The following is a 12,706-nucleotide window of genomic DNA, read 5'->3' as shown; positions in this document are numbered from 1 at the left end:
CACGAGGCAGCTCACGTTACCGCAGTCTTGGAAAGGGAGGAGTGAGCGGAGGGGTACTCAGTTGGTTGCAATCTGCAACCACAACGCTAGATGTCGCCAAATCCTACACACAGTTGCTTTAATGTGTATGTTGCATTTTACTGCTGCAGATGTTTAAGGTTGTGCTAATTTTAACTCCTTTATATACTGTTGGCTAGTTTAATCTACAGCAATGCATCATGGTCTATCAGATCATCATATGTTTGTAGCGTTGCTGTCCTGTGAGAACAACGTATCTCTAAAAAGTCAACTTTTCATGGTGTCATAACAGTCCTGTTTTGAGCTTTGTGACGATGCATTTTCCGGCTGATCCAAGAGGCTTTTTTAAAATTAGTTTGAAAAGTCTTAACACATAGAGCAACATAAAGGAACAATTCATCCTTGAGTTTATCACAAAACATTCAAAAACAACACATCTGGAGATAACATGGTTTTTAACTGGACAGGAAGGGGATGAGCAATTATTATTTGAAAAGTAACTAAAGTTGTCAAATGTAGTGCAGTGAAAAGTACAATATTTGCCTCTGAGATGAAGTGGAGTAGAAGTATGACTCAAGATTCAAGATTCAAGAGTTTCATTCTGAGCAGTTTACACCAAGTCAGCTTTGAGAAAAGAAAAGGTAGAAAAGACACAAGGTAATACATTACAAAATAAGTAGCACATTCAACTCAACACAATCAATAAATACATTATTAAAACATAAAACGCCCTCAGTGTAGTCAATAAATAAACTAAACTACCCTCTGCATAGGAACGATACCCCAGAATACAAATATACAGTATATATGCTTCATGACCATGTTAAAAGAACTTGTAGCGCTCATAAAAAATATTTAAAAACAGTGGAAGGCAGCATATTGCACAGCATTACAGTCCATTCAGTTCAGGTGTACTGTGTGTCAATAATGGTATGGAGGTGAGGTGTGGTGTATTTGTTTCCCTCTTTAACATCCTTTGCCACCAGTCTTATTGTAACTGGGAAGTAGCTGTTGTGAAAGCGTGATCTGTGAGTGGAGATGATCTGTGGCCTGTGGTGCCTCAGGTTGTATCCTGATTCCCTCCACCTGAACAGAGAGTGAGCTGGGCGGTGTCTGCATGACGTTGCAAAAAAATGTAAATTTATTTATAAAGCACATTTAAAAACAACAAAAGTTGACCAAAGTGCTGTACAATTATACATAAAAACATAAAAACAACACAATAAATCACTAAGACCAACTTAAAACCAACAGGACATTAAAATAATAAGAACGTTAAGACCAATAAAAAAGGATTAAAATAGTCAACTCTCATGCCGAGCCAAAAGCCAAGGAACAAAAGTGCGTTTGTGTGTGAACGACACTGCAAAAAATGGAAATACTCAAGTGCAAGTATCTCAAAATTGTATTTAAGTACATTACTGGAGTACATCCTCCACCCCTGTTGAATTAGTATTCAAGGAGAAGCGTTGTGATTGGCTCCTCGGCCGTCTGACGTCACAGGCAGCTCCGAGGCGAGAAAACAGCAGTGTTCAGTGGAGCTCAGACCGTCTCTCTCTCTCTCTCTCTCTGCTCCCTGAAAAACACTGTAAACTTTATACAGTAACGAGTAAACTCATGAAAGAAACCGGGCGACGGGTAGTTTTAAAGCTGGACTTTGTTTTTTCACTGTAACTGTGTGTATTTTTAGACACTTTAAGGGTGGTTTTTTGCTCTCAAAACGAGAAGTCGCCGGGATTTCCTCTCATCTAGAAGTTTCCCAAGATGAACTTCGATCCGGTGGTCAGGAAACTTTCTGTAAGTAACATATAACCATCTCTATACTTACTTGTATTAATTTACATCACTGTATTTCATTAACAGCTGCTCATATTATCTTAATGATGGTAAAAATGTGCTTTTAAGTTTGGATAGTGGCTAATAATCCAAATAATGTTGGTTTTAAATTGTGGATATGGACGTCAGGAGATAAAATACTGACTGTTTTATTAAGTTGAAGCTGAAGCCAGACAAACCTTGACTCTTTTGGGAAGCTGTGGTGTTAACATGTGAGCAGAAATCACAGCCAGGCCTGTGAACTTGTCTGAGAGGATGAAACAAGTCTGTTCATTGTCCTTCAAAAGAGCTCAGCTGCACAGGAAGCAACATTGTATCTGTTTGTTTGTTTGTTGTTTGATTGAAGTGTTTTTTGCAACATTGTATCTCTTTGTTTGTTTGTTTGTTGATTGATTGAAGTGTTTTTTGCAACATTGTATCTGTTTGTTTGTTTGTTTGTTGTTTGATTGAAGTGTTTTTTGCAACATTGTATCTGTTTGTTTGTTTGTTTGTTGATTGAAGTGTTTCTTTCATCTTATTGGCTCCTGTGTCTGGCTCTCAGTACATGTGCTGCATAACAGAACAAAACCTCTTCAACTGGATAAATAAGAAGTTTATAAAGTTGTTATGTGATATTTTACAGACATTAGTGATGATCTCTGGTTGATAAACATTCATTTTTTTCTTAGTTTCTGATCTCAGAACTGTCCACTCATGTATGTTGTTGTAGGGTGATGCCATACAACATTTTAACATTGTTCATGTAAAGGATCATGGATACACTGTTAAGAATTTCCCAGTAAAATAACAGTAAAGAACAGGGTTGCCTTTATGTTACTGTAAAATTAACATTATTATACTGTCACTGAAATGTACAGCTTTGTACTGTTAATTTTACAGTATTTTAAAGTTAATTTACTGTTTAAAGATACATTATATAGCTGTTTTTCACCTTTCTTTTACATTATCTTAAATAATAATAATAATAATAATAATAATAATAATAACAATAAAAATAATAATAAAAAAATCTTAAATAAAATAATAATAAATTAATGCACTATTTAGGTTGTATTTTTACATACATTTTAATAAACATTATTTTTTGCCCAGATGAATAGACTTAGCAGGTTACAGACATAGGAATAGTCACACAAAATACAATTAAATGCACATGTTAGGAAAAAGGCTATAATAGACTTGTTGACACTTTTCCCAAAATGTGTGTCTCTAGCTGGCTACAAGCACAGAATGCAAACCAGAACAACATGTAATGAAGAACAATAAAGCTAATTCACTGATTTTACAATCATGTACAATGTACAGCCTCACATGAGCAGATCAGGTCCCAGAGATTTTAAGATTTGAAGACAGAGTTCACTCAGTCCCCCCCTCCCCTCCTCTCCACAGCCTCAACATTACAGCCACCATCTGTGTTGGACATCATGTGGTCATTATTGTTCAGACATTCAGCATATGATGTCTCCTGGTCTGTCACAGCGGATGTAGCTTGGCCATATAGGCTCTATTAATAAGTGCACTGCTGCTCCGCTGCAGCTATGTGCACTTTTGCTCGTGCAAGCTTTAAATCAAGTTGTGTGAAGAAGAGTGAGAGTGTGTGTGTGTGGAGAGGCACGGGGTTTGTCTTGTCTGAAGCTGTAATCAGTTTGACCCCAGAAAAGCCAAGAATTCACCTTGCCAGTTAGTCAATTAAGTTTTTTTTTTTTTTTTCCAGTAAAGTTTATTCCACTCAGCCCCTCTCACAGAGACGTCTTTTCATTCCACCGCCGCCTGTTGTTTTTTCCATCTGTGCAGCACCAAAGCCTACTGACACTATAAATACTGTATATGCTCACTGTATACGGCTCTTCAAGTGGAGCCAATCCATTAAAAGGCCCTTTGGATTAATGCAGAAATATGTGATTAAATGTTATGAGGGGTTCCCTTTCAAATACTCTTCAATTCAAGTGTTTTGAGAGACTCCTGCTCCTCCTCATGGCTCTGTTTTCAGGCTAAAACCTAGCCCGTGACGGGAGACTTTGACCAATCACAGGTCATTTTCTAGAGAGATGACCAGCTCTGGCTGGTGGGTGGTGCTTGGTATTTCCTCAACTTGATCACAACATGGTTGTCGGGTCATAAACTTTCCTCATTTTACAGCTAAACAGTACACCACACGATGTTTCTGAACACATTTGAGGTGAGAAATAGACATTAACGTAACAATATTGCAGCTTTAAAGCAGCAGTAGCCGAGATGTATTTTTACAAAACGGTCACTATAACCTGACAGTAGTGCATGAGACCGGTAATCTGAAATAAATCATGTGCCTCTGTGTCCTCCGGCGCTCCTAATGACATCTGCAAGATTTGACGGACCGGTCAATCACTCGTAAACGCTGATCAAACTAGGCAGCGCTGATCAAATATGAATCAATATTCTGTTACTGTAATGCCTATTTCTCTCCTCAAATGTTTTCCGAAACATCTTGTAGTGTACTGTTTAGCTGTAAAATGAGAAAGCCCCAGGAAGAGCAGCGGGCTGTGAAGCAAATGTTCGTAGTGGCCAAACGGCGGTACGTCATGTGATGCCTTTGGGCCCCAAAAATACTTTTTCCCATAAACTTACATCGCGAAAGAGATTTCTGTAACTCGGTGGATGAACACTTGAATAGCCCTTATTTAGATCATTAGGTCCTAAAAGTTGTAAAATGCACTAATAGCTGAATCCAGAGTTCTTTTCCTTCCTTCGTTTATGTGAATGAGACCCAGCGAGGCGGAGTTAAAGGAAATATCTGATTAGCGCTGCCTAGTTTTATCTAGTAGTGAGCGTTTTATCGGAGTTTGTGAGTGATTTACCGCTGCCTCCGTTAAATGAACAGCCAATAGGAACGCTCTCTCTGTGAAATGACCATGGATGTATTAAAAGAACTGGATACAGCGTTGGAGGCGGGACTCTGCGAAAGTCCGGATCGATGACCGACGCACTTCTTGGGGGCTTGGAAATGACCTGTGATTGGCCAAAGTCTCCCGTCACGGGCTAGATCTTTTTAAAAAACAGAGCCATGAGGAGGTGCAGAAGTGTAGTTTTCTCTCAGAACACTTGAATTACAATATGCTGAAATGTTATTATGGATTTTTTTGTCCAATGATGCCAAAAACATTCTGCCAACCATCGCTTTAAGTTTACTGATTTTCATGACAGTGTGAGATAGGAAACAGAAATCAGAGTTCCCTAAATGACAGCGAATTAAGGCTTGGCTTTTTCTGTGGTTGATAAGAGCATGTCAGTGTTTCATAACAGATGCTTACTGTAGCTCTGCTAACTGTAAATGGAGTTGTTAAAGTAAATGTAATATCTGCTGATGTGCCCGGGAGCTTGAATGTTTGTTTTCTGCGTTTGTCTGATCTGTGTTTTAAGTCATGCAGTGTTCCATTACTGAAATCAGATTTACTTCTCCGGGTGGCAAAGTCAATGTTTATCTCTTCTGTAAACCACAGTACATTCTGGAGGCCTCGCCATGGAGCCTTGTTGCTATGGGACTATGGGGAAATTTCACCCCCACCAACTCCAACCCCCATTCCTCCCTCTCTAATCCCCCTCCCCACGCCCCTTCAAATTGAGTGTATACGTGCCTGGCCGTCCTGTAAACTTCCTGTCTAGAGTACACACAGATATGCTGATATTAGTGGCATCAATTTACTTCTGAGAATTGTCATGCCCGTGCAAAATGTACCCGAGATTGTTATCTGTTATTGCTTACAGTGCGTCTGGGTGTTGGTTCACACAGGAAATATCCCTCCATGTCTCTGTGGACAACACAGACAAGGGCAGGACTGACATCTGGGGACAAGTGGAGGCCAAACTGTGTCGCTGGGGACCGAGCAGCGGTCAACAAATTGGCTACTCTAGAGTGCTTATTGCTGCTTTGCATGGCGACCATGTGAACAGAGATACCGGGGGCTCAGAGAGAGGCTACATGAGTGATGCAATGTGGTGCAACCAGCTCTCTGTCAGACACCAGGTGGTTCTGCCACCCTGTCACAGTTTCCATCCAGGTATTTAATCTCGACATAGTTAAGTGAAGTTTTATTGTCGGCCGATCGATTATTCTGGAACCTGTTGTCGGAGTCGTTAAGGTGAATCACTCTCCGGTTATCAAAGATCCGCTGACTCACTTAAGGGAGTGCCGCCTGTTCAGGTGCGCCTTGCATACCAACGGGGGCGAGTCAGCGCTCACACAGGAGCAGTCCAGCTTTGAGATAAGTGGGGAGACTGCGTGTGAAACATCAGATCAACTTCAGTCTGATGGCTTTTTTTTTTTTTTTTAGACCGAAATAGCAACTTATTCACACACAGTTTCACAACTACTTTGAGGTGTAATACTCTCACGCACAGCTCTCCCATGTGTACAGAAGTCATCTGACGGGTCAAATCACATGAGTTTACTATCCTCTTTGAGGAATGGACACTATTTGCCGAAGGGCGCTAAAGCTATTCTTAGCTTCTTCTTTTTTTATTACATTTTTCTATTTTTATTCTACCTGTTTTACAATGTTTTAAAACGTGAGTGTAATACTGGCATACTTTTCTATGTCAGAAAGTTATTTTGTCATCTCTGTGCAAGTATATAGAGTGTGTAGCACATGTGAAAGCATTTAAAATCAGAATCAGTACTTACAAGGAATTTGACTCCGGGTTTTTATGCATCTCTCAATGTACGTACACAGAAATATAAATAACAGCTCGGGACAAGGAAAACAAAGCTGGGCAAAAAAGTAGTGACAAAATAGGTGTATATAAAAATAAGAAATAAAACGTCTATATACAAGTCAAGTGTTCTGTAGGTTGTAAACAATACAAGTAGTGCTATTCTATTCATACTATATTTAAATAAGACAAAACCATAAAGTAGAAGGAGATGATTATTACAAACCCGTTAAGCCTTTTCTCCCCCAAATGACACTAAAAATAAATGTGGGTATTTAAATAGAGCTGAAACAATAAGTGATTTCAGTCACTTTTCAAACTAAAAGCCTTAAAACATTTGATTTCCTGTCTGGTCCCAGCGACTCCCATGTTCTCTGTTTTACATTATTATAAACTGAATATCTTTTTTGGACAGCTGGATGGAGAATAGAGCTATTTGCAAACGTCACATTGGGCTCTTTTTGGGTGTTTAATAGACTAAAATGGTTGATTAATCAACTAATTGTTAGTTGCAGTCTCAAAAGGATTCTATTTAGACTCTATTCAATCAAGAGAAAAACCATGAAGCAGAAGGAAATCACCAGTGAAAATTATGTTCTGTGTCACAATAGAAAATGTGGGCATCGATTAGTCAACTAACAACAACAACAAATCAACTATTTTAATAATTAATTCATGGTTTGAATTATTTTTCCTGTTTCTAACATCTGAATTGTGAGGATTTGCTGCTTCTCTTTGCGTCATGTGATATATTAGACTGAATAAACTGAATATCTTTGAGCTTTTGACTGTTGGTTGAACAAAAAAAGCAATGTGATGCACATGTTTTCACTATTTTAAGACACATTTTAGAAGTAACAATCCATCCATTAATTGATAATGAAAGTAATTGTTAGTTGCAGCCCTACATTTCAGACTCAACAGCTGAAAAAGATTGCATTGCAATAAGCGATTCTTTTCATTATGAATTACTCAATTGGTCTATTAACGTCGAATTCACACCAGAGCAGTGGCGAAGCACGGCCTGCGGCGAGCTGCCATGCAATGTCTATGAAAAGCGGCAGCAGTGCGGCCAAACTAAAAGTCGGGAAAAGTTTATCTTTTAGTGGAGAAGTGCAGCCGAAGAGTATCCGCAGCAAATCAGTAAACCGATTCCGTGACTCCTGTTACATGTGGACTTGTGTTACAAAGAATTTCTTCCCGCCTGAAGCTCATGAATATGCCTCCCGGCCGCAGAAAAATGTAATTATTGCGGTGTGAAGTGTCAGAAAATAGTGAAAAATGCCCTCTGCAATTTTCCAAAGCCCAAGTTGACATAGTTAAATTGCTTGTTTAGTGCAACCAATAGTCCAAAATTATTAAATTTACTCGAATAAAAGACTACAAAAACAGCAAATATTCACATTTTAGAAGTAGTAACCTGTGACGTTTTATCATTTTTGCTTAAAAATGGAGAAACGCGATTTATATTCTGTCGATTGACTAGTTTAACATGACATCAGAGCTGCAACAATTAATCAATTAACTGATTGGTTGTCAACTATTTTGATAATAATTATAATAATAATCTTTAAAAAAAAAAGTCAAATTCTTCTGCTTCCAGCGTATTAAAAGTGAATATCTTCTAGTTTCTTTACTCCTCTATGACAGAATATCTTTGAGTTGTGGACATTGATTAATCAAGAAAATAATTGACGCATTAATCGACAGTGAAAATACTAATAAGCCCCACATGACATAATTATAAATCCAGAATGGCTTAAGGTTTTGCATCAGTGTCATTTCCTCCTGACTTCCTTCTCTCCTGGATGATTGAGCAGATTATAACAAAGGTTTAAGAGTCTTAGAACAAACTCAACCTTTGTCCTGAGTTCAGAATGGACTTGTGTTTACAAAGACATAAATCCAACATAAATTCCATCTATTGATGGTCACTTAAAGTTCCTGTTGACGTGCTCCAGCAGCCGCATATCCTACATTTTTGCTGTGATGTGTTTATAAAGAAAGCTATAAACTGCCAGCACTTCATGGACTTTTTTTTTCTTTTTTTCCTTTTAACACAAAGACGAGCTTTAATGGAGCTAATGTGATTGTCTCTAGAGCGAGGTGATGGATTCCTGCACATACTTTAATCTATTAGTCATCCGTTCTTGCTCTTTTCATTCTCGCCCTCCTGGGGTTGTCTTATGAGTCGCCGCTCAGCTTCCCTGTGAAGGGCCTAATCACAATTTGAAAAGGCTTAGTTAATAGCCCGCTGCACACAAATCTCTAAATTCAATTTGTGCACTGACGTTCAGAATTGTCCCCGAATAACATGCCGTATGACGCACAGTGATGTTGCGTACATGTGTGTGAGATCAGCAGCCAACCCTTAGAAACCACACTGGGGACCAAGTCGACCTCACAACACAAACAAATCATAAACTGTGTGTCACGCTGCACCTGCTTACAACTTTTGAAACCTTCGAACTTACAGCAACCCTCTCTCTTCCAGTCATCAAAACAGTACGCCTATTTTCATGTGGTCAACACCGACGTCAACGCGCCAGTCATTTCACCAACTTGTGGTTACAGTCTGACACTGACAGGGAACTCATTAAAACTGTCGTCATCGCAGATTGCTTTTCTCTTTTTTTTTAACATGCGAATGTGAATGTCACCTAACCTGCTGGTGACACACGTCTAATCAGCGAAGCATGCCTCCTGAGGAAACTCAAGAATTTGTGTCGTAGAGCTGCAGCTTCCCGAGTTATAAATATCCAGGCCTAGCGGATACGTTGCGGGTCCAATCGGGTGCTGGGCCTGCTCTTGAGGCGGGCTGCTGCGGAGGGAACAGTTTGGAGCTGAACCCTGCATGAAGCCTCTGTATTGTCTCGAGCTTCCTGTGCTCCCTGAGAGGAGGGGGCCGCCGCTTTTCACACGCTCCCACACACATACGTGTGTGTGTGTGTGCAGCTTTTGTGGTTCAACTAAGCGGTTTTCACACTGCAACATTTTCTTGTCGAACTGCTTCGAGTTGACGTGGAAGTCATTGTCGTCATGTTCTATAGCGATGTAGCAAAGTGTCAGACTCCTTTCTCTTGACATATGCTGGGTTGTCTTCATCATCATGTCAGTGTAAATCACTCAAGGAAAGTCATGCATGGTCACCCCTTCCCCCCCTGTCTCCAGAGGATGCCAGGCTTTATCTGTAAAACAGAGAGCTTACACTGTCCTGTCAAGGTCAGGCCTGAGGGATTCGAATTGTACATTATCCAAACTGTACAAAGTGTACTTTATGTCTTATCTTAAATGATACGTTGGCGTGTGTTTGGTTAAATTAGATTTAGGTTAAAAAAAACAAACTAGTATTGGACATAAGTTGTCACTGATACACTAATGATATTATAGAAGACGTTGCAGGACAGTGTTTCTGTTCTGTTTGGTATTTTGCTGTTGAACTGTGTAATAGAAATAGTCCGCCAGCCTCCTACATTGGTATTTTTGCCTATTTATTATATTATTATATTCCCTAAAATCTTTAATAAACTATAATAATTGATAAAAGTATTGAAATTGTGTCATAACTTAAACAGAAATAAAAAAAATTGACATGTTTTTTTATAAAATGTTAGAAAATAAACACACTAAAACATATTGATCTAAAAGATTTCTAAATGTAGAGTGATAAACAACATATTTCTTAACACTCCGTAAGTTACTTGAACTATGCACAGTTTTTAGATCTTAAGATAGGCTCATTTTTACGAGCAGATCGAGGCAAAGGCGTTTTGACAGTTTCATTGCATTGCAATGTGATGTTGCAAAAGACAGAAGTATTGACTTTCTTTTTCTGCTGCAAAAGAAATGAATGCTCTAGATATATCTATATATAACCCTTTTATTTTATATCCATTTAAACAGGACCATGCAAACAACGATCTCCTACTATTAATTCAATTAGACAAGACGATTGAGCAGTTATGGTTAGGTAATGTTGAATAACATAAAATGTCGCCCAGTGTACATTTTTGGTGATTGACAGAAAAACAATTAGAGCTAATCGATTAGTTGTCAACTATTTAATTAATCGGCAACTATTTTGATAGTCGATTAATCGATTTGAGTATTTTTTTAATAAAAAAAAAGTCAAAATTCTCTGATTGCAGCTTTTTAAATGTGAATATTTTCTGGTTTCTTTACTCCTCTATGACAGAAAACTGAATATCTTTGAGTTGTGGACAAAACAAGACATTTGTCATCTTGGGCTTTGGGAAATGCTGATCGATATTTTTCACCATTTTCTGACATTTTATTGATCAACAATTAATCGAGAAATAATCAACTGATAAATCAACAATGAAAATCAGCATTTAAGAAGTTGCAGCCCTAAAGATAATCAAGTATTTTGATAATCGATTAATCATTTCAGTCATTTATTATCAAGCCAAAAATGTTACACATTCTCTGGTTCCAGCTTCTCAAATGTGCCGATTGGCTTTCATGGAACTAACTTTGTGGTTTTTAAATGACGAAGAGACGGGATGATCACTGAGGGTTTGATTCGTACAATCTCTGACATCAGTTGTGCTTCTAAACCGCTGTAATGCAGGTAACATCCCCTCCTCTGTTATGAGATGACGGTGGATGTTTCTCCTTCCTGTGGTTGTTCTTTGCCACGGTGTCTGAGAAAGATTGAGCTGCGGTAAGGTCAGGGGAAGACACAATGTCGTTGACATTTGAACTGAAGTCATTTATGACGTGTTGCACGTTAACAGCTGTGGCAAAAACATGTTTGTTCCATCCTCCCGCCTGTCATGTGCTCGAGTCCTTAAATATCTTTGTTTGTAATAAAGTAAATGGTTGATGATCAGTGTTGGTTTACTTGGTTGTTGTTGACCCGCCAGCTGCTCACCATCTATAATCAGATGAACAAATCACTGTGCAGTTAAAATTACACTCAAAAACTGGATTGAATGGATTTCATATAAACTACAAAGTCTAGTGACGATTTTTTAATTGGTTTTCTCGGGACTGCATGAGTACAGACCGGTCGGCAGGGAAGAATGTTGGCACTGGACGTTTCTGCAAACCAGGGATAAGTTGAATGGCGCAGTTTTTTCATTCGGTCAGAGCAAGTGACATAGTTTAAAAGAGACACATCGGGGCGGACGGGTGGAAGGGGAGATGGACGGGTCCAACAAACACAAGGCTTTCATCCAGGAGACAGACCGCTGTTTGTGTTACACGCAGCCGTTTGTTCGTGTCCCATGTTCTAGGGATGCACCGATACCACTTTTTTTCAGACCAAGTACAAGTACTTACATTTGGGTACCGATACCGAGTACCGATACGAGTACTTCTCTGTGCCAAAAGACCCTCGTTAACAGCCAGCTGGAGGGTGTGAGCGACACACGGCAGGTTGGGGAGTCCCGCATACGAGGCGGTGCGCCGCGACCGACTCTAGGTTGGCTTGGAAAGGCTCGAAGGTGCTTCCCGGGGCCGTGGCCAAGGCGTCACCGGGGCGGACTGTCCTTGCGGTGTCGTGCCGCCAGGGGTCTGAGGCGATGTCTGCAACCCACCCGGCCCGTCTTGAAACACGGACCAAGGAGTCTCACGCACGTGCGAGTCGGAGGGTGCAAGCAAAACCCTGTGGCGCAGTGAAGGTGAGGGCCGGCGCGCGCCCCGCGGGGTCGGGCGCACCACCGGCCCGTCTCACCCGCACCGTCGGGGAGGTGGAGCGTGAGTGCATGCGATAGGTCCCGAAAGATGGTGACGAGAGGTTAACGTCACGCTGCTGTAAAGTGGTATCGGAGCCGTTTTGCGAGTACGAGTACATGAGCACAGTATCTGACCCGATACCCGATACTGGTATCGGTATCAGTGCATCCCTACCATGTTCACAATGTTAAGTGTCATTTTCACCATACAAACACAGTAGTTTTAAGCCCAACCATGGAGTTATTTCCTTAATCTAACTATAGTGGTTTTGTTGCCTAAGCCTGACCAATCGTTTCACAACATTAACCACGTGGCGTTGCGTTTCTGCAAGCGTGATACGAGGCTGATATGAAACGTATTTTTGGTTAAGAAACGTTGCCATTCAACGTATCCGTGGTTTGCAGAAAAGTCCAATGCAAACATATATAACAATATTTTAAATCTAGACTTCTCCGGGGCTCTT

At 39.9% G+C, this 12,706-nt stretch overlaps 1 protein-coding gene across 1 annotated transcript in view; it reads left to right on the top strand.

The window, feature by feature from the left end:
- Positions 1-1,517: 1,517 nt before the first annotated feature.
- Positions 1,518-12,706, top strand: part of LOC119478402 (tumor necrosis factor receptor superfamily member 10B-like) — a 28,516-nt gene continuing 17,327 nt past the window's right edge. The window contains exon 1 of the mRNA XM_037753120.1: positions 1,518-1,815. Within this exon, the coding sequence (XP_037609048.1) occupies positions 1,783-1,815 (33 nt within the window). The 5' untranslated portion in view covers positions 1,518-1,782. The remainder of the gene's footprint in view (positions 1,816-12,706) is intronic.

This window comes from Sebastes umbrosus, chromosome 19 (genome assembly GCF_015220745.1).
Source record: "Sebastes umbrosus isolate fSebUmb1 chromosome 19, fSebUmb1.pri, whole genome shotgun sequence".
Lineage (NCBI taxonomy): Eukaryota > Metazoa > Chordata > Actinopteri > Perciformes > Sebastidae > Sebastes > Sebastes umbrosus.
The sequence above is the reverse complement of the archived record's forward strand: the minus strand, read 5'-3'. Positions and strand labels throughout refer to the sequence as shown.